The sequence below is a fragment of the Mustelus asterias genome, chromosome 5, assembly GCF_964213995.1.
Source record: "Mustelus asterias chromosome 5, sMusAst1.hap1.1, whole genome shotgun sequence".
In the NCBI taxonomy this organism is placed as follows: Eukaryota; Metazoa; Chordata; class Chondrichthyes; order Carcharhiniformes; family Triakidae; genus Mustelus; species Mustelus asterias.
The window spans coordinates 126336044-126358242 of record NC_135805.1 but is presented as its reverse complement, the minus strand read 5'-3'; the positions used below and the strand labels follow the sequence as shown (position 1 = coordinate 126358242).

Below are 22199 nucleotides of genomic sequence, written 5' to 3'. Positions count from 1 at the left end.
CCACATGAGATGGTCACAGACAATTTGAACGTTCAGGGAGTGGAACCCTTTTCGGTTGACAAATGGCTGCGGTGCTCCATGTGGGGCCCACAAGGTGATGTGTGTCCCATCTACTGCTCCCTGTACATTTGGCATCCCAGCAATGGCGGCGAGGCCAAAAGCCCAGGTCTCCTGCTGTGCATGGCTCACATCAAAGTTTATGTACTGTCACTAAGGGCATCTGTGACCTGCCGCACACATCTGTGCACGGAGGCCTGGCAGATCCCACTGAAGTTGGCACTGGATGCCTGAAATGATCCAGATGCAAAAAAGTTCAGGGCAGCCGTCACCTTAATGTCCACAGGGAGCGGGTGGCCACCCTTCCCCTGAGGTGCCAGGTGTGTGAGCACTCCACATTGATGCCGCACGGTGCTCTTGGTGAGCCGCAGCCAGCAACGGTACATCACCTCCGAGAAGGCCTCAAATCAATTCCAGGGCCTGTACCTCCTTGCCCTCGGCACCCTCTGCTTTCTGTGCACCCTTTTGGGAGACTGCTTACCCACCACCTGGGCCTCAGCGGCAGCCCCCTGCCCACCTTCCTGAGGGACTGGTATTGACTGCTCCTGCGGTGGTCTCTCCACAGATTATGCAGATCGGTGTGCAGCCATGCGCACCCATGAGCCATTGCCATTTGTCAAACTGCAGCATCTGTTACAGGAATGTGTTGCTGGTCAGTGTCACAGGGCAGGGACAGACTGCAAATCATCACCAGTTGGGTGCCCAGTGACAGCAGATTCCATGCAGTCTACGTCTGAACCTCGGCACCCCAGCCTGGATCAGCAGCTGCTTCATCTGGTTAGGCCTCAGTCAGTACATGGTGCACTCCTCTCAAACCCCCCCACCCCCGAACCCCAGCACTCAGTGCAGTTCCTGACCACACCCCACAGTAAGACAATGCCTTCAAGGGGATGTCTGAGCAGGGCTCCTGTAGGGACCCTCCCCCACAGAATTACAGCAGCGTCTTCAAGGGAAAGGCTGAGGAGGACTCCTTCAGGGACCCTCCCCCACAGAATTACAGCAGTGCCTTCAAGGGAAATACTGAGCAGAACTCCTATAGGGACCCTCCCTCGCATAATTACAGCAGTACCTTTAAGGGAAAGGCTGAGCAGGACTCCTTCAGGACCCTCCCCCACAGAGTTCTGAGAAAATAGAAGCCCCCCCTCCCCCCACCAACTCCAGATATCACTCGTGCATCGGCCAGCACCTCAAGACAGCCTGGAGGAAGCCCACCAAGCATTTCCAGGGCCTGCCTGCAACAACCCCCGCACTCCGCATGCTTCAGATCCACAACACTTAGCTCCTCACACCAGTTCAAGGCTACCATGCCAGGTTGAAACCTTTATATACCTACTCTGATTCGTGCCAAACTGACATCATGTCAAAGAGTTGGGAGACGCTAACTTGGGCAGTGATTGCCGTGTCGATCCCGATAATGGCATGCTAAAGTATGGTAAGTATTGCAAATCAGTGGTACACCAGTTTCCAGTGCGGTCCCAACAGTGCCGTTTTTTTCCAGTTGGGAGATGCGCACGGTCATAAACACTTCCGGGGATCCTGCAAAATGGCCAAAGTGTGCATCTCCCAACCCGACACGCCAAAAAATTTGCACGTCACGATGGGAGAATCGGGCCCCTCCTCTCTAGCAAAGGACTTCAAAGGGGTCTGCTCGCACCTGCATCTTCTGACAAGGCGAAAGGGATATCTCTGCTGCAGAATGGAAAATCCTGACAGGTGGTCATGCCAGGGGGGAGGGGGGGGGAAGCTCTTGGTGGCTGGTGGTGGTGGGGGCATAGATCCTAAAGTTACCTGGCCACTTCAAAGTTTTCACAGCTGACAGGCAAGAATAAAGATGTTGACTATAGAGCCACCATTGTAAGGGTCCTCTTCAGGTCTGCTCAGGCTAGAAGGCGCAGTCCAGCCACTGGACCCCCATCGTAGGGGAGAGTGACGAGGTCAGTTGCTTGCCTCCCAACCTGAGCCCACCCAACCCCAGGATCCTTGAGGGATCCTTCCTCTGCAGTCAGGCAATGGCAGAGGGGCAAATGGCCACTGGATCTAAACCTTGCCCCCCCCCCCCGCTCAGGCCCAAGGTGCCAGGCCAGGGTGTCAGTGTCAGGGTGCCAGGGGGCACTGCCAAATTGTGTGGCCTGAAGGGGGCCTGAGTGGTGGTCTGAAAGGGGAGGAGGGCTGAGGAGGAGGCTTGAGTGTGAGGGTGTTGGGCCACCCTCATGCCTGCATGGTGCTGGATTGGAGGGAAGCTGGACCCCAACAAGGCTGTGCAATAAGCTCAGAAACAAGGGCTCTGAGGTCTAGCACATTTATTACTGGAATAATAAATTCCAGTATTTATTGGAATACTATAGATACTGTAGATTATGGGGTGGGGGCCTGCTAGTGAGGCACATTAAGGATGATTCACACAAACACTAAACAGGTCAGGGCTGCAGTGCTTTGTGAAGGTTACTGTTGTCTTTGGAAACAGGGACTAAAGGCTCCTGTTTAAGTTCCTGCTGTGAAATGGAAAGGAGTCATACGAACATAAATCTAGAAACAGGAGGAGGCCATTTGGCCCTTCGATCCTGCTCCACCATTCATTATCATCATGGTCAATCATCAAATTCAATATCCTGATCCCCTCTTTTCCCCATGTCCTTGATCACTCTAACCCCAAGAGCTAGATCTAATTTCTTCTTGAAATCAAATAACATTTGGCCTCAACTATTTTCTGTGGTAGTGAATTCCACACATTCACCACTCTTTGTGTGAAGAAATTTCTCCTCAGCTCAGTTCGAAAAGGTTTGCCCCTTATCCTCTAACTATGACCCCTAGTTCTGGACTCCCCATCAGGAACATTCTTTCTGAATCTCCCCTGCCTAACCCTGTTAGAATTTTATCAGTTTCCATGAGATCCTCTCTCTTCTAAACTCCAATGAATACAATCCTAACTGACTTAGTCTCTCCTCATATGACAGACTTGCCATCCCAGGAATCAGTCTGACATTCCCTCTATAGCAAAGACATCCTTCCTCAGGTAAGGACGCCAAAACTGTACACAATACTCCAGGTGTGACCTCACCAATGCCCTATATGATTGCAGTAAAACATCTCTATTCCTATACTCAAATCCTCTCACTATGAAAGCCAACATACCATCTTTACTGCCTGCTGCACCTGTGCACTTACTTTCAGAGACTGGTGCACAAGGACACCAAGGTCTCGCTGAGTATCCACCTCTCTCAATTTACATCCATTCAGATAATAATCAGTCTTCCTATTATTGCAACCCAAGTGGATAACCTCACATTTATCCCCATTATACTGCCTCTGCCATGCATATGCCCACACACTCAGTCTGTCCAAATCACGCTAAGTCACAGATGACAGGCAGTCCAGGGACTGTGTGGACCTCACAGTGTCAGAAATAGGAGACATTGCAAAGAGCAGTGGACATGCAGCAGAGCGACACGATGACATAGTGGTTAGCACTGCTGCCTCACGGTGTCAGTGACCCAGGTTCGATTCCCACCTCGGGTCACTTTCTGTGCGGAGTCTGCATGTTCTCCCCGTGTCTGCGTGGGTTTCCTCTGGGTGCCCCAATTTCCTCCCAGTGTCTGAAAGATGTGCTGATTAGGTGCATTGCTAAATTCTCCCTCAGTGTACCCAAACAGGCGCCGGAGTGTGGCGACTAGAGGATTTTCACAGTAATTTCATTGTAGGGTTAATGTAAGCCTACTTGTGACACTAATAAATAAAATTAAACTGAAATAAACTTAAACATGCGGCAGGAGCAATCATTGGGAACATGGTGCACCCCAACTGCAGCGACTGTGTGCTTCAAAAAAAGTGCACAGCTCGGTGTATGGGGCTGTCCTTTAGTTGATGTCCCTGGGTGTGGTAGGCTCTGTACTGGGCTGCAGAGGGAAAGGTGATGGTCAAATCTGCAGTTTGTAGATAAGGAAAATCTGTAGATAGTGGGGAGTGAGTATGTTAATGTCTAATGTTCATGGGTGGGATGGAACCACTGAGATAGGTACCTGTAGGGCCAGGTGAGGAATGGTGCCTCACAGGTAATGGGCTCCCTAGTGGAGGGAGTGTGTCAGTGGTCACCACAACAAAAACAACAGGATCCTCTATTAGTCGGGAGGGCTGGAGAATAACAGTTAGCATCTATACCTCCACATCGTGAGTATCCGGCCTGTGAAGAAGGAAAGGTCAAACTCCATCCTGTAATATCACCATGGACTCTTCCAAAATCAAAAGTAAGATCAGTTCTGTCTGGGAGGCATGTGGTGAAGTGTGGGAGGATCACTAGGCTGGGCTCGAGGGCTACTAACCACTAAGCTAATCCCAATTGCCCACGTTTGGCCCATATCCCTCTATAGCCATCTTACCTATGTAACTGTCTAAATGCTTTTCAAAAGACAAAATTGTACCCGCCTCTACTACCTCTGGCAGCTTGTTCCAGACACTCACCACCCTCTGTGTGGAAAAAATTGCTCCTCTGGACCCTTTTGGATCTCTCCCCTCTCACCTTAAACCTATGCCCTCTAGGTTTAGACTCCCCTATCTTTCGGAAAAGATATTGACTATCAACTGATCTATGCCCCTCATTATTTTGTAGACCTCTAAAAGATCACCCCTCAGCCTTCTACGCTCCAGAGACAAAAGTCCCAGTCTATCCAGCCTCTCCTTATAACTCAAACCATCAAGTCTTGGTAGCATCCTAGTAAATCTTTTCTGCACTCTTTCTAGTTTAATAATATCCTTTCTATAATAGGGTGACCAAAACTGTACACAGTATTCCAAGTGTGGCCTCACCAATGTCTTGTACAACTTCAACAAGATGCCCCAACTCCTGTATTCAATGTTCTGACCAATGAAACCAAGCGTGCTGAATGCTTTCTTCACCACTCTGCCCACCTGTGACTCCACTTTTAAGGAGAACCTGTACCCCGAGATCTGTTTGTTCTATAACTCTCCCCAAAGCCCTACCATTAACTGACTAAGTCCTGCCCTGGTTCGATCGACCAAAATGCATCACCTCGCATTTATCTAAATTAAACTCCATCTGCCATTCGTCAGCCCACTTGATCAAGATCCCGCTGCAATTCTTGATAGCCTTCTTCACTACTATGCCACCAATCCTGTTGTCATATGCAAACTTACTAATCATGTCTGCTAAATTCTCATTCAAATCATTCATATAAATGACAAATAACAATGGACCCAGCATCGATCCCTGAGGCACACTGCTTGTCACAGGCCTCCAGTTTGTAAAACAACCCTCTACAACCTGTCTTCTGTCATCCAGCCAATTTTGTATCCACGGGACTCAGAGTCCATTGCAAGAGCAAGCCAGATTTCTAATGCACCACTTTGAAAGGGATCAGCACAGTGCAATAATCTCATGTCAAATTTGGAAGACAGGAACGCAGCCTAGAGAAGTGAAGGCTATAGTGAAGAGGACACAGCTGCCCCCGTATGTTCAAGTATAAGACAGCTAATGCAAATTGTTTTATCTTTCTGAAATACTGCCATTAAATTGAATTTCTACAGCAAGTATCTTGAAAATAGGAAGCTCAAGGAAAATAAAACAGATCACTGCAATTGTCAATTTGCTAGTACTGTGTTTATTGTGTTTATTCCAGCCCCCTAGCGGCTAAAGTTAACAAGCAGCTTTTGAGATGAAATCCCCTCAGCGGTATTTCAGCTTCATTTACTACGGAGGAAATAGTCTACAGACTAATGTGTCACATATCTGCATATATCACATATATGGGGCGGCACGGTAGCACAGTGGTTAGCACTGCTGCTTCACAGCTCCAGGGACCTGGGTTCGATTCCCGGCTTGGGTCACTGTCTGTGTGGAGTTTGCACATTCTCCTCGTGTCTGCGTGGGTTTCCTCCGGGTGCTCCGGTTTCCTCCCACAGTCCAAAGATGTGTGGGTTAGGTTGATTGGCCAGGTTAAAAATTGCCCCTTAGTGTCCTGAAATGCGTAGGTTAGAGGGATTAGCGGGTAAAATATGTGGGGGTAGGGCCTGGGTGGGATTGTGGTCGGTGTAGACTCGATGGGCCGAATGGCCTCCTTCTGCACTGTAGGGTTTCTATGATTTCTATGATCTGAGAGGATGATTTATCTGTTTGGCGGGTCAAAGGTGACCATTCAAGAAATTAGCGTGTATGCATCCACTGGGTTTCCTGCCTGTTGGAAAATTAAGCAGTATAAAGGAACGGTTTAATGATCCTGAGGGGATTGTTACATCCAGACTTTTCTTTTGCATTTAGGTGGACAACCAAAGGAACAAAACTAGCACTTCCACTGGGACTTTGATGGGCCTCAATGTTTTCAGCCAGTTTTACGTTGGAGGCTATCGTGAGTACACCCCAGAACTCCTGCCGAACGGAGCACGTTTCAGTGATGGTTTCCAAGGTAACCCTCTTTTAATTCTGTGTCTGTTGGATTTTCAAATACGTTGTGTGAAAACTGGACAGAAATTAGGTAAAGATGACCTGGCCTATTTTGTTGTCTTTTTGAATCCATCGAATCCATCGAATCAAAAGTGCAGAAAGAGCCCATTTGGCCCATTGAGTCTGCAATGACTCTCCGAAAGAGCATCTTAACCAGACCTTCTGTCCTCTCCCCGCAATACAACATATTTACCAAGGCAAAGCCAACTAACTTGCATATCTTTGGACTGTGGGAGGAAACCAGAGCACCCAGAGGAAACCCACGCAAACATGGAGAGTACATGCAAACTCCACAGTCAAGAACAGAACACCCAAGGCCAGAAAAATTACAGCACAGAAGAAGGCCATTTGGCTCATCTTGTCCATGCCAGCCCTTTCTAATCCCACCTTCCTGCACCCGGTCCGGTCCATGGTCCTATAGCTTACAGCACTTAAGGTGCAGATCCAGGTATTTTTTAAAAGAGTTTAGAGTCTCTGCCTCCTCCACCACTCAGGCAGCAAATTCCAGGCACCCACCATCCTTTGCATAAAAACATCTTCATGTACCCTCTACACCTACTGTCACTTATCTTGAATCTATAATCCCCTGGTTCTAGAATTCTCCAACCAAGGGAAACAATTTTATCCACTCTATCTCTTCCCCTCATAATTTTCTACACATCCGTCAAGTCACCCCTCACCTTCTTTGTTCCAAGGAAAATAACCCCAATCTATCCAATCTCTCCTCATAGCTGCACTTTTCTAGCCCTGGCAACATTTTTATAGTAAGGAGTCTAACAACACCAGGTTAAGGTCCAACAGGTTTATTTGGTAGCAAACACCACTAGCTTTCGGAGTGCTGCTCCTTCGTCAGGTGAGTGGGAGATCTGCTCATAAACAGCAAACAGGGCATATAAAGACACAAACTCAATTTACAGAATAATGATCAATGATTGGAATGCGAGTCTTTACAGCTAATCAAGTCTTAAAGGTACAGACAATGTGAGTGGAGAGAGCATTAGCACAGGTTAAAGAGATGTGTATTGTCTCCAGACAGGACAGCCAGTGAGACTTTGCAAATCCAGGCAAGTTGTGGGAGTTACAGATAGTGTGACATGAACCCAAGATCCCGGTTGAGGCCGTCCTCATGTGTGCAGAACCTGGCTATCAGTCTCTGCTCAGCGACTCTGCGCTGTTGTGTGTTGTGAAGGCTGCCTTGGAGAACGCTTACCCGAAGATCAGAGGCCGAATGCCCGTGACCCCAACAGGAAGAGCAACAGTGCCGGATCATCGACATGGATGTCATAATCTCACGTGAGAACACCATCCACCAGGTACACGGTACATACTCTTGCAACTCGGCCAACATTGTCTACCTGATACGCTGCAGGAAAGGATGTCCGGAGGCATGGTACATTGGGGAAACCATGCAGACGCTACAACCACGGATGAATGAACACCGCTCGACAATCACCAGGCAAGACTGTTGCTCTTCCTGTTGGGGAGCACTTCAGCGGTCACGGGCATTCGGCCTCTGATATTCGGCTAAGCATTCTCCAAGACGGCCTTCACAACACACAACAGCGCAGAGTCGCTGAGCAGAAACTGATAGCCAGGTTCCGCACACATGAGGACGGCCTCAACCGGGATCTTGGGTTCATGTCACGCTATCTGTAACTCCCACAAGTTGCCTGGACTTGCAAAGTCTCACTGGCTGTCCTGTCTGGAGACAATACACATCTCTTTAACCTGTGCTAATGCTCTCTCCACTCACATTGTCTGTACCTTTAAGACTTGATTAGCTGTAAAGACTCGCATTCCAATCATTATTCATTATTCTGTAAATTGAGTTTGTGTCTTTATATGCCCTGTTTGCTGTTTATGAGCAGATCTCCCACTCACCTGACAAAGGAGCAGCACTCCGAAAGCTAGTGGTGTTTGCTACCAAATAAACTGTTGGACTTTAACCTGGTGTTGTTAGACTCCTTACTGTGTTTACCACAGTCCAATGCCGGCATCTCCACATCATAACATTTTTATAAACCTCCTTTGCATTTTCTCAAGAGAAATTACATCCTCCCTGCAATTTGATGATCACAACTCCGCACTATACTCCGGTTGTGGCCTCAGAAGTGTTTTATACAATTCCAACATTATATCCTTACGTTTAAAGTTTATACCTCTGCCAATGAAGGAGAGCATTTCATATGACTTCTTTACAACCTTATCTACCTGAACTACTGCCTTTCGGGACCTGTCTGTGTATTTGTATGCCAAGATTCTCACTTCATCTGCTCATCTATTACCCATTTATGGTGTTCCCTATAACTGTTTGACCTCCCTAAATGCATTACCTCATCCTTCTCTATGTTAAAACCCATCTGTCACTTTACCGCCCACTCCACCAACCCATCGATATTATTTTGTAGATTATAGCTATCCTTTACACTATCCACTACTCAGCCAATCTTTGTGTCGCCAAAGGAAACTTTTCCATCCTATTAATTTCTTCACAATCTTTCATAATTTTGAATGAATCTGTTAAATCTCCCTCCCTGTGCCCCAAGGAGAACAATCTCAGAATTTTCCACCTCACCATGTAACTCCAGTCCCTCAACATTTCAGAGAGAACCATAAGCAATGAGGAAGCTGCTCAGCCAGGTTTTTAACGAAACTGAATGTGTTTTCGCTGAAACACTCAATTCTTCACGTAAACTGAATGGTTGAAATGAGATTATGTCACTGAATATGGGCGGCACAGTGGTTAGCACTGCTGTCTCACAGCGCCAGGGACCTGGGTTCAATTCTGGCCTTGGCTCTGTGTGGAGTTTGCACATTTTCCCCGTGTCTGCGTGGGTTTCCTCCGGGTGCTCCGGTTTCCTCCCACAGTCCAAAGATGTGTGGTTTAGATTGATTGACCATGCTAAATTGACCCAAGTGTCAGGGGGATTAACAAGGTAAATATGTGGGGTTAAGGGAATAGGGCCTGAGTGAGATTGTGGTCGGTGCAGACTTAATGGCTCGAATGGCCTCCTTCTGCACTGTAGGGATTCTATGATTCTAAATAGTGCTCAAATGGTTATCATTCTGTGCATTGCCCCAGGAATGGGCTGTAGACGGAGCTAGAGTGGGCAGGATGTCCAGATGTTAGGGAGCAGGACAGATCATAGAAGATAGAGAGTAGCAGTGGAAGGGTGCGATTCTGAATGGAGGGCTGTGACATGTGGCGTTCCTCAGGGATCAGTGCTGGGAGCTTTGCTGTTTGTAATATATATAAATGATTTGGAGGAAAATATAACTGGTTTGATTAATACGTTTGCGGCCGACACAAAGGTTGGTGGATTTGCAGATAGCGATGAGGACCATCAGAGGATACAGGAGGACATAGATCGGTTGGAGGCTTGGGTGAAGAGATGGCAGATGGAGTTTAATCCGGACAAATGTGATGTAATGCATTTTGGAATGTCTAATGCAGATAGGAAAGATGCAGTAAATGGCAGAACCCTTAAGAGTATTGATAGGCAGAGGGATCTGGATGTACAGGTACACAGGTCGCTGAAAGTGGCAACGCAGATGGAGAAGGTAGTCAAGAAGGCATACGGCATGCTTGCCTTCATCGGCCAGGGCATTGAGTTTAAAAATTGGCAAGTCATGTTGCAGCTTTATAGAACCTTAGTTAGGCCGCACTTGGAATATAGTGTTCAATTCTGGTTGCCACACTACCAGCAAGATGTGGAGGCTTTGGAGAGGGTACAGAAAATATTTACTTAGACATTACTTAGAGAATGTAAGTGTAGATTTTTATTTTATTTTAACAGACACCTTGTCAATGTCTTTACTGCCATGCGTTTGCATCAACTACAATTGTGGCAGTCATGGAATCGTGTTTTGTAGCTGTCCAAAGAACTTAGCGTTTAACAGTATCAATCCCTGAACTACTGAGCCATACAAACTCACAAGTTCCCGGTTCAATTCCCAGTGTTTGCAGAAAAGCATCTGGGAAATTAAAATTCCCTACCTGCACATCTGGATCCTAGACTTCCTAACCCACAGACTGCAATCAGTAAGGCTAGGCAACGACACCTCCTCCCTGATTATCCTCAACACCGGTGCCCCGCAAGGCTGTGTCCTTAGCTCCTTAGTATACTCCTTAAACACTTATGACTGGCCAAATTCTACTCCAACTCCAAGTTCGTTGTCGTGGGTCAGATTTCAAACAATGCGAGACAGAGTACAGGAAAGAGATAGTGAATCTGGTGAAATGGTGCAATGACAAAAATCTCTTCCTCAATGTCAGTAAAACAAAGGAAAGAGTCATCGACTTAAGGAAGTGTAGTGGAGGACATGCCCTTGTTTATATCAACGGTGATCAAGTGGGTATGGTCGAGAGCTTCAGGTTTCTAGGTGTCCAGATCACCAACAACCTGTCCTGGTCCCTCCATGCTGATGCGATTGTTATGAAAGCCCACCAATGCCTCTACTTTCTCAGGAGGCTAAGGAAATTTGGCATGCCCCCCTAAGACTCATCACATACTTTCTTTCGCCTTCTTCCGTTGCAGAAAAAGGTACAAACGTCTGAGGTCATGTACCAACCAACTCAAGAACAGCTTCTTACTTGCTGCCATCAGACTTTTGAATCGACCTACCTTCTATTAAGCTGATCTTTCGCTACATCCTAGCTATGACTGTAACACTACATTCTGCACCCTCTCCTTTCCCTCTCCCCTATGTACTCTATGAATGGCATGTTTTGTCTGTATAGCACAAGAAACAATACTTTTCACTGTATCTCAATACATATGACAATAATAAATCAAATCAAATCTTTGTACTGTGGGAGGAACCCGGAGCACCCCAAGGAAACCCACGCAAACTCATACAAAATGCATCCGAATCCTTATTTTTATATCAAGGCTAGATTCATTTATTTTGCACTCTTCAATGCAGGTTGTATTTATGAATTGAAAGTTCGAGCAGGCAAAGATAGAGTGTTCAGAGCACCGGGAATTCCAGAGGGCCATCCTAATGCAGGCCGGAGTGTCGGCCAGTGTGGAGATGCACCATGCAGCAAGATGAATTGCAGGAATGGAGGCACATGTGTGGAAAAAGCTTCCACAGTCTAGTAAGTATTAATTTGAAACAATCACTGTTTGAAGTATGAACTGGACTTGTAAAAGCAATTTATCTTGCTATCCAATCGGAAAAAGAAAGTTCGGACCAGTTGCTTATTTTCCCTTTATTACTGTATTTTTCCTTTTGGGTAATGGTTGGGGTAGAGCTGTTGATTATTTATGTCAGTTCATTTCCAAGGTTCCAGCACAATCGGCCAGTTAAATGGAAGAGAGTTTTAAATGTGAGTTACTCTCAAATGCTATTGATGTTCGTGTCTTTATTTTTGAAACTGTCTTTTGTGCTGATGCAAGATTCAGTTTGTCCAAATCAGACACAAAACTGGGCAAAGGCTGAGGTCAGAATTGTGAAATCTCACCACTTATGTTAGTTCAGGAAAACTCTTCAAATTGCATTTGTTCTCTTAGGTGCACAAGCAACAACCAGCATGTTTTAAAACTCATGTACACCAGCAAAATCGTTAAATGCTTCAGTGTAGTTTCTTTAAAGTCATTTTTAGTGATTTTAAGTCAAATTGTTCACAGGTGGGCACATTTATCAAAAATGTTTATGTTTGTGATTGAACCAAGTTCAGCAGAAACTATTTAAGAGGATTACTCCTCTTAAATAGAGCAAATAATACATTTTAGTGGAAATCAAAGAGAGAGAAAGGATTTCATTCTTGATTGTGTTGATCATCAATTTTACTTTGTGGTTATGCAAATAAATCTCAGTGGAAATTCTTTTTGCTGTAACCCAACCAATGCAATTCAAACACATTTTAGGTAGAGTTTCAGGTTTGTGCCCACTGCAGAAACTCTACTTTCACTATTTAAGTGAGACATTGCATATGTTACTGTTAAATCATTAAAAGACAGAATTGTGATCTTGGGAGATTTCACTTACAAATCTATACCCCACCTCCACAAAAAAACTGGGAAGAAGTAGGGAAAGGGGGATAAAGGGCATGGAATTTTTCGTGTGTTCAGAATTCCCTTCTTGCCCAGTATGTTGGACACACAAGAGAGGAAACACTGCTGGATCTAGTAATGGGAATAGAAGTAAAGGAGATAAGAGAAGTATTTTCAGAAGGGAGCATCTAGGCAACAATGTTCATAACATAAAAAGTTTTCAAAAATAAAGTTTTGAGAAAGGCAGAAATAAGCCAAAGACTAAAGTAATAGAATATGAACTTTAGGATATAAGAATGGAACTAAGGAAGTTAAATTGAAAAAAAAGAATGGGAAACAGCAGTGGAAAGTATTTAAAACAATGTTAAATATACCTGACATAAGAAATATATTCCATGAAACACCAGGAGAAAACTAAAAGCAGGATTGAGATTGTGTCACTGAGCAACAGACAAGCAAAATGGCAGGATATTGATTTGTTACTTTGGTACAGTATTTACCAGAGGAACTAACAAGGTGGACGTGACCTTAGAACAGGCACTCCAAATATATATAAAGGCATTTAAGATAGAAAGCGGAATGATAATACATAAATTGATCAAACTTCGAGAGGACAGAAACGTAGGATTGCATTTGTGCATATTAAAAGAAGTTAGGAAGGAGATTGCAGAAGTGCTATTATATACATATTTTAAAAATCATTAGAAAAAAATAATGCCTGGGTACTGGCAAACCCACCTATGTTATTCTTATATTTTAAAAAGATAATAGAACAAGTCTAAGGAACCTATGGACGGCCGCGGCACAGTGGTTAGCCAGGGACCCAGGTTCATTCCTGGCTTCGGGGAACTGTGTAGAGTTTGAACATTCTCCCTGTGTCTGCATGGGTTTCCTCTGGGTGCTCCGGTTTCCTCCCAGACGCCAAAGATGTGCAGGTTCGGTTGATTGGCCATGCTAAATTGCTCCTTAGTCAGGGAGATTAGCAGGGGTTATGTGGATAGGCCCTGGATGGATTTGAGTTTGTGTCTTTATATGCCCTGTTTGTGAACAGAACTCCCACTTACCTGACGAAGGGGCAGCGCTCTGAAAGCTAGTGGCTTTTGCTACCAAATAAATCTGTTGGACTTTAACCTGGTGTTGTGAGACTTCTTACTGGATTTGTTGTCAGTGCAGGTTCAATGGGCCAAATGGCCTCCTTCTGCACTGTGATGATCCTATGATTCTAAGATACTCCCAGCTTTCCAGCGGGCTCACTTCTCCCTGCCATATCTCATTAATCTTCCAATTTTCTTCAAATATCATCTCACTCCACCTAATTAAATCAATTTGGATTTCTTTGCCTGATAGCCAAATCACATGGAGCTGTCTCTCAAAGAACAAAGAAAATTACAGGACAGGAACAGGCCCTTTGGCCCTCCAAGCCTGCACTGATCATGCTGCCCGACTGAACTAAAGCCCCCAGGCAAGACTGTTCTCTTCCTGTGGGGGAGCACTTCAGCAGTCACGGGCATTCAGCCTTGGATCTTCAGGTAAGCGTTCTCCAAGGCGGCCTTCACGACACACGACAGCGCAGAGTCGCTGAGCAGAAACTGATAGCCAAGTTCCGCACACATGAGGACAGCCTAAACCGGGATGTTGGATTTATGTCACATTATCAGTAACCCCCACAGCTTGCCTCCTGGACTTGCAGAATTTCACTAGCTGTTCTGTCTGGAGACAATACACATCTCTTTAACCTGTGTTGAATGCTCCCTCCACTCACATTGTCTGTACATTTAAGACCTGGCTGGCTGTAGAGATTTGCATTCTAATCAGTATTCTGTAATTTGATTTCTGTGTCTGTTTGCACTGTTTGAGAACAGATATCCACTCCATCTGACGAAGGAGTTGTGCTCCGAAAGCTTATGGTATTTGCTACCAAATAAACCTGTTGGACTTTAACCTGGTGTTGTGAGACTTCTTACTGTTCTATGACCAAGCCAGTTCTGTATCCACCTTGTCAGTTCACCTCTGATCCCATGCAACTTCACCTTCTGCACCAGTCTGCCATGAGAGACCTTGTCAAAAGCCTTACTGAAGTCCATGTAGACAATATCCACTGCCCTACCCTCATCAATCATCTTCGCCACTTCTTCTAAAAATTCGATTAAGTTAGTGAGACACGACCTCCCCTTCACAAAACCATGTTGCCTCTTGCTAATACGTCCACTTATTTCCAAGTGGGAGTAAATCCTGTCTCAAAGAACCCTCTCCAATAATTTCCCTACCACTGACATAAGGCTCACTGGCCTGTAATTACCTGGATTATTCTTGTTACGCTTCTTGAACAAAGGAACAACATTGGCTATTCTCCAATCCTCTGGGACCTTCCCTATAGCCTGCAAGAATACAAAGATTTCTCTCAAAGCCCCAGCAATTTCCTCCCTTGCCTCTCTCAGAATTCTGGGGTATATCCCATCAGGCCCTGGGGACTTGTCTACCTTAATGTTTCTCAGCAAAAGCTCAGAACAGCTACCATTGCCACTGCCGCCAACCCCCCCACCCCTTTCTTGAGCATTTTGTTTCACCTTTAGTGAAATGAAAAACTTTAAAACAACTGTATTGCCAAGTCTTGCACTTGTAACTTTATATAAAGACAAATTACTGTTGAAGCATTGAGCTGATTTTTTTTTTCTTTTGAGAGGGTAGGGAAAGATTCAATTTCTCAAGATCGAGTCTCACTGAGCAGGGATACAGATTAGAGAATTAATGGGAGTTTTTCATTCTCTAATGTACTCCCCTCTCTGAGGGTAGAAAGATCAACTCCTCTGAGGCCTACTCTCATCCTACACAAAAACAAGACATACCATGGCACCATGTTGTTCTTCTTTGAAATAGTGCCTGGGATCCTTTCTGTCCACTTGAGAAGACAGAGAGAATCTCTGTTTGGTTACTTGGAAGAAGCTACAGTGCAGTGCTCTCCTAGTACTACCTTGCAGTGTCAGCCTGAATTTTATATTCAAGCCTCTCACTTGGGGCTTGAATATCAAGTTCCTGACTCGAAGACAAGAGCCATGATTGACAATGTGATTTACCACAACCCAAGTACAGCAAACCTTATTGTTGTTGGGCTGTAGAAAGGTGATGCTGATGCCTACCAAACATTGACTCTAGTTAATTGGGAAACCCTCTTTTTTTTCTCTCTTAAATGTAGTTGTCGGTGTGCTCCTAGTTGGAAGGGAGCCTTCTGCATGGAGACTGTCACAGTTTGCGATCCTGAGCACAAACCTCCACATCAGTGTGCCCCGGGAGCTCCCTGCATCCCACTGCCTGAAGGTTACACCTGCCATTGCCCTTTGGGAACCACTGGGATCCACTGCAAGAAAGGTATCTCCACCAGCACATGTAACATTTGTCGTTCTTATTGCTTATATTTCATTGTTACTGGGCATTGCACATTCAGTTCAGCAATCTATTGCATTAACATTATCAGTATATGCATGCCTTAGTCCAGTAACTAATCTGGCAGCGAGATATGACATGACATGCGATATGCATGGTAATGTGGAAACTGTTAAATGATAAACAGCCGCTGGAAGTGGTGAAGCATAGCTTTATGTTTTTAATTTTCATGAAATGAGCACTTAGCTCAGTGAGTAATACTCTCACCTCCAAGTCAGAGGTTGTGGGTTGAAATCCCACTCCAGGGGTCCAAGTACAGAATCTCGGCTCACGCTACAATGTGGTACTTGCGAAGCGCTGCACTGCCGGAGATACCAGAAGTTTAAGCCTCTTGATGGAGGTAAAAGTCCCTGTGGCAGTACTTCGAAGAGCAGAGCAGTTATCCCCAATGTCCTCGCCAATATGTGTTCCTCACTTAACATCACAAAAGCAAAAGTAAAAATAATTCAGTTATGATCACATTGCTGTTTGTGGGAGCTTTATGCACAAACATTGGCTAACCCATTTTCAAAACTAACTAACCCTTTAGAAGTGCTTCATTGGCTGTTAAGAAAATGTATATGACAGATGATGCATTATTTCTGTCAATTGCACGAGTAATCAGACATCAACATTCAGGAGGTACAATTGTTCAGATGATTTACTGCTGTGTTTCGTCAGCAGGAGATGAGTGGAACCCCAAGAGAAGTGACATTTGTGACATAGAAAGGCATGTAAAATGTTTCTGTCAGTTTTGCAGGTTAGTAAGAGGAAGTTAAGAGAATCCCATGAAAATTCAGGCACATTGAGTGTAACTGGATATAACTAAATTACTTAATGTGTTGCAGACAGGGGAGAGAGACACATTTTGGTTTGCTTGTAATGGATTTGATCTCGGACTTGAGAGGCCAATTTCTGCAAAGACATGAGAGAAAGGCAAACTGAACTCCTCTATTTGTCTCACTGTCTGTCCATATGCAGAGCTGTTTGATATTTTTGAAAAAGCCTGTCGTGTTATTCCAACATCTGTTTGTGAAGTTAGCTCAGCTAATTTTAATCAGAAGTTATTGTTTATTCATACAATCAAACCCAGGGAGTGGTTATTGCAACTCCATACCAAGAGATAGGAAATTAAAAAGTTTTACAAATAGAAATAACTTTCCTCGTTGGAAATGTCAATTACAAGGGCGCACAGGTTCAAGGTGAAAGGGGTAAAGTTTAAGGGAGATGTGCGGGGGAAGTTTTTCATGCAGAGTGTGCCTGGAACATGCTGTCAGAGGAAGTGCTGGAAGCAGGCACGTCAGCAACATTTAAGAAACATCTGAATGGATACATGAATAGAGCGATACGAACTGAGTATGGGCAGAAGGTTTCTTTTTAGTTCGGGCATCATGATCAGCACAGACTTTGAGGGCCGAAGGGCCTGTTCCTGTGCTGTACTTTTCTTTGTTCTTTGTTGGTGATGACACAGAAAGATGAGGTTGATACATAAATACTAGGTCCACTCTATAGGCAATGGCAGAAATCTTCTCGAGAACCAGGCTTCGAGGAGGTTTAGGCTTGGGGTAGGCTTTTCTATCAGCCTGGAGTCCTGCTTTGGTGTCAAAAGACTGGGTGTTAACAGCGGACTGCCCTGGGAGTTCAGAAATATAACATTAAAGCAAAGACCAGGCAAGCTTAGGTCATGTAGTGTTGAGTCCCACTGATGAGTCAGTTTGAGGTTAACAATTAGGTTTTGTGTCTCTGGTCAAAATCCATTGTTCACCTTAGGTGATGGCTATTAACGTTTCAGCTGGTATAATGAGTTTTAATGACTCTCTCTTTGTTATAAGTCCAGGCTGGAGAGGCAAACCATTTGCTGCTCCCGTGTTTCATGGATTGTTGTAGGTCCACACAATGATAGAATCCATCCAAAGCAGGGTTCAGGCTGACAGAAAAGCTTAAACCTCCTCAAAGCCTGGTTCTCGAGAAGATTTCTGCCATTGTCTATAGAGTGGACCAAGTATTTATGTATAACCTCATCTTTCTGTGTCATCACCAACAAAGAACAAAGAAAAGTACAGCACAGAAACGGGTCCTTTGGCCCTCAAAGCCTATGCCGATCATGATGTCCTAACTAAAAAAAAACCTTCTGCCCATACTCAGTCCGTATCGCTCTATTCATGTACCCATCCAGATGCTTCTTAAAAGTTGCTAACTTGCCTGCTTCCACCACCTCCTCTGGCAGCGTGTTCCAGGCACCCACTGCATGAAAAACTTCACCTGCGCATCTCCCTTAAACTCCAGTGCAGAAGGAGGCCATTTGGCCCTTTGGATCTGCACCGACCACAATCCCAACCGGGCCTTATCCCCTCAACCCCACACATTTACCCTGCTAATCCCCCTGACACTAGGGTCAATTTAGCATGGCCAATCAACCTAAACTGCACATCTTTGAACAGTGGGAGGAAACTGGAGCACCCGGAGGAAACCCACACAGACAAGAGGAGAATGTGCTAACTCCACACAGACAGTGACCTGGCTGGAATTGAACCTGGGTCCCTGGCGCTGTGAGGCAGCAATGCTAACCACTGTGCCACCATGCCACCCTCAACGTGTGAGATTCCAAAAGGATGAGAGTTGAGCTTTGTCCTGTAATTATTGTTAGAAGTTTCCAGAACTATAGCAAACTTCCAAATCATGTGACGTATGGCAGCCTTGCTTTTAGTCCAGCAGAGTCCATTTTTAAGTAAGCTTTGATTTACATATTTTATGATTTATTTTATGGACTATGGATAAACAAATTCAAATTTTCATTGGTTTTGCTCCCACTTATAGGAAGTAATTTTGACCACATTGAGCCCTTTGCCAACACTTCCTGCAAGCTCTATATCTCAAAGGACAAGGTCAGCAGGCTCATGGAAACCCCAGCACCTCCATGTTCTCCTCCAAGCCATGCACCATCCTGGCTCGGATTATATCTGCTGCTCCCAGTGCAGTCTTCTGTACATTGGAGAGACTAAATGCACACTGGGTGTCCACTTTGCATAACAACTTTGTTCAATCCACAAGCATGACTCCAACCTTCCTGTTGTTTGCCAGTTCAACTCACCATTCTGCTCTCATGCCTACATGTCCATCCTTGTACTGCTGCAATGTTCCAGCAAAGCCCAGCACAAACTGGAGGAATAGCATCTCAACTTCCAATTGGGAACTTAACAGCCTTTCAGACTTATCATTGTGTTTAACAACTTCAGACCATGCAGTCTCTCCTCCATCCTGACACTTTTTAAATCCATTTTCTTTGTCTCAGCACTCCCCTCTCACATCCAACAGGGCCATCTGTCATTTGTTCTTAAGTTTTACTTTGACAAAGTGCTGACTTCATAGAATCATAGAAACCCTACAGTGCAGAAAGAGGCCATTCGGCCCATCGAGTCTGCTCCGACCACAATCCTACCCAGGCCTTACCCAATACCCCTACATATTTACCCACTAATCCCTCTAACCTATGCATCTTAGGACATTAAGGGGCAATTTTAGCATGGCCAATCAACCTAACCTGCACATCTTTGGACTGTGGGAGGAAACCGGAGCACCCGGAGGAAACCCACGCAGACACGAGGAGAATGTGCAAACTCCACACAGACAGTGACCCAAGCTGGGAATCGAACCCAGGTCCCTGGAGCTGTGAAGCAGCAGTGCTAACCACTGTGCTACCGTGCCACCCTGCTATGCTGCTATTAACACATTCTGCTATCTTGCCTTTAACCCACCAGCAGTACCTTCTTTAGTCTCTGACACTATCATTTATCCTCCCTTTGTCTTGTGCCCTACACATCTTTGTCCAATCTCTCCAGCTCTCACCAACCACTGACCTATTTTGCTCCCCCACTCCACCCCTCTTAAACAGTATAAACTCCTTCAATTTATCCCTATCTTTAGCTCTGAAGAAGAGACATACGGACTCTGTTTCTCTGTCCACAGGTGCTGCTCGATCTGCTGAGTATTTCCACCGTTTGCGGTTTTTATCTCAGATTTCTAATCCTGATGCTATCCATCTACCAGAGTGTACTCTGTTCCATTGCTATCTCTAAGTCTCTCTCACTCCCTGTCCACCTGCCCTGCTATTGAAGTTCATGTTTATCCTATCCCAAGGAAAGTTGATTCTTAATTACCCTGTCAGCTGCTGTCTTATCCAGGCATTTAATAACTTCTAAAGTTACGGACATTTATGCTTTGGACACAGAGGGACGCACAGCTCTCACAGTCAATGTTGTATGCAATCAGCACGCACCTCACTTCACATGTTCTTGCTTTATGTGTGTATCACTTCAGTCATACTGGTGAGAAAAAAAACTGCATGGATGGAAATCAGTGGAATGTGGCAACTCTGCAGTTTTCCTGGGCACCGATCAACAAAATGTCTCATGGGCCACACTCAGAACCCTGATAGGCCGCAAGTGGCTCTGAGTCACAGGTTGCTCACCACTGGTCTCGTTGCATTACTGAACCCATTGCACCTTTTGACTTAAGAATCTGCAAGTGAATAGGTTGAAATGTCATATTAACCGAGTACATTAATGTCTCCTTCTCTGGCACCATTCTTTTGTAAATTACGCTCATATTTTGTGATTATTTTGAGCAGTTTAAGAACATAGAACAGTACAGCACAATACAGGCCCTTCGGCCCTCGATTTTGTGCCGAGCTTTGTCCGAAACCAAGATCAAGCTATCCCACTCCCTATCAATCTGGTATGTTCCATGTGCTTATCCAATAACCGCTTGAAAGTTCCGAAAGTGTCCGACTCCACTATCACAGCAGGCAGTCCATTCCACACCCCAACCACTCTCTGAGCAAAGAACCTACCTCGGACATCCCTCCTATATCTCCCACCATGAACCTTATAGTTATGCCCCCTAGTAACAGCTACATTCACCCGAGGAAATAATCTCTGAATGTCCACTCTCATCATCTTATAAACCTCTATTAAGTCGCCTCTCATCCTCCTCTGCTCGAAAGAGAAAAGCCCTAGCTCCCTCAACCTTTCCTCATAAGACCTTACCCTCCAAACCAGGCAGCATCCCGGTAAATCTCCTCTGCACTCTCTCCAATGCTTCCACATCCTTCTTGTAGTGAGGTGACCAGAACTGCACACAATATTCCAAATGTGGTCTCACCAAGGTCCTGTACAGTTGCAGCATAACCCCAGGGCTCTTAAACGCAAACCCCCTGTTAATAAACGCTAACAGTTTAGGAGGAATCAACTGAGCATAGAGAGCAGATCTCTGGGGGTGAGCCGAGTGAGAAAGCTCAGGTGGTTAGGGGCTGTAAAAGACTGGGCCTTGTGATTGGGGACTCCACAATTAAGGGGACAGATAGGAGGGTCGGAACTAAAGGTAGGGACTCAGGGTTGGTGTGTTGCCTACCAGGGGCTGGGGTCCGGGATGTGTCTGACAGGGTATTCAGGACTCTTAGGGGGGAGGGAGATAAACCACAAGTTATTGTACATGTGGGGACACACGACATAGGGAGGATAGGGGAAGGGGATATTAGGCAGGGATTTATGGAGTTGGGGTGGAAACTAAAGGCCAAGACTGACAGAGTGGTTATCTCTGGACTCTTGCCTGTACCACGGGATAGTTTAGAGAGGAATAGGGAGAGGGAAGGTTTGAATTCATGGCTGAGGGGATGGTGCAGGAGGGAGGGGTTCAGGTACTTAAGCAATTGGGGCTCGTACTGGGGAAGGTGTGACCTCTATGAGAAGGATGGTCTACACCTTAATCAGAAGGGGACCAATATCCTGGGGGGTAAATTTGCTAAGGCCATGCAGGGAGGTTTAAACTGATTCGGGGGGGGGGAGGGATCCTGAGTAGTGGGGCTGAAAGTGAGGGATGCATGGATGGGGACTGCAATGCACGGCATTGCAGAGGTGGGGTGGAGCAGGGTTTGAAATGTGTATACTTCAATGCCAGGAGTATTCGCAATAAAGTGGGTGAACTTGCAGCGTGGATCAGTACCTGGGACTTCGATGTTGTGGCTATTTCAGAGACATGGATAGAGCAGGGGCAGGAATGGATGCTGCAGGTCCCGGGGTTCAAATGTTTTAGTCGAAGTAGGGAAGGAGGTAGAAGAGGGGGAGGGGTAGCATTATTGGTCAGAGATTGTATCACAGTGTCAGAGAGGAGGTTTGATGAGGACTTATCTGTTGAGGTAGTATGGGCGGAGATTAGAAATAGGAGAGGAGAGGTCACCCTGTTGGGAGTCTTTTATAGACCTCCTAAAAGTTCTA

General features: G+C 45.5%; 1 protein-coding gene across 1 annotated transcript in view; it reads left to right on the top strand.

The window, feature by feature from the left end:
* Positions 1-22199, top strand: part of eys (EGF-like photoreceptor maintenance factor) — a 199570-nt gene that overhangs the window by 128921 nt on the left and 48450 nt on the right. Inside the window, exons 6-8 of the mRNA XM_078213594.1 lie at positions 6326-6470; positions 11435-11609; positions 15701-15873. Coding sequence (XP_078069720.1) covers positions 6326-6470; positions 11435-11609; positions 15701-15873 — 493 coding nt within the window. The remainder of the gene's footprint in view (positions 1-6325; positions 6471-11434; positions 11610-15700; positions 15874-22199) is intronic.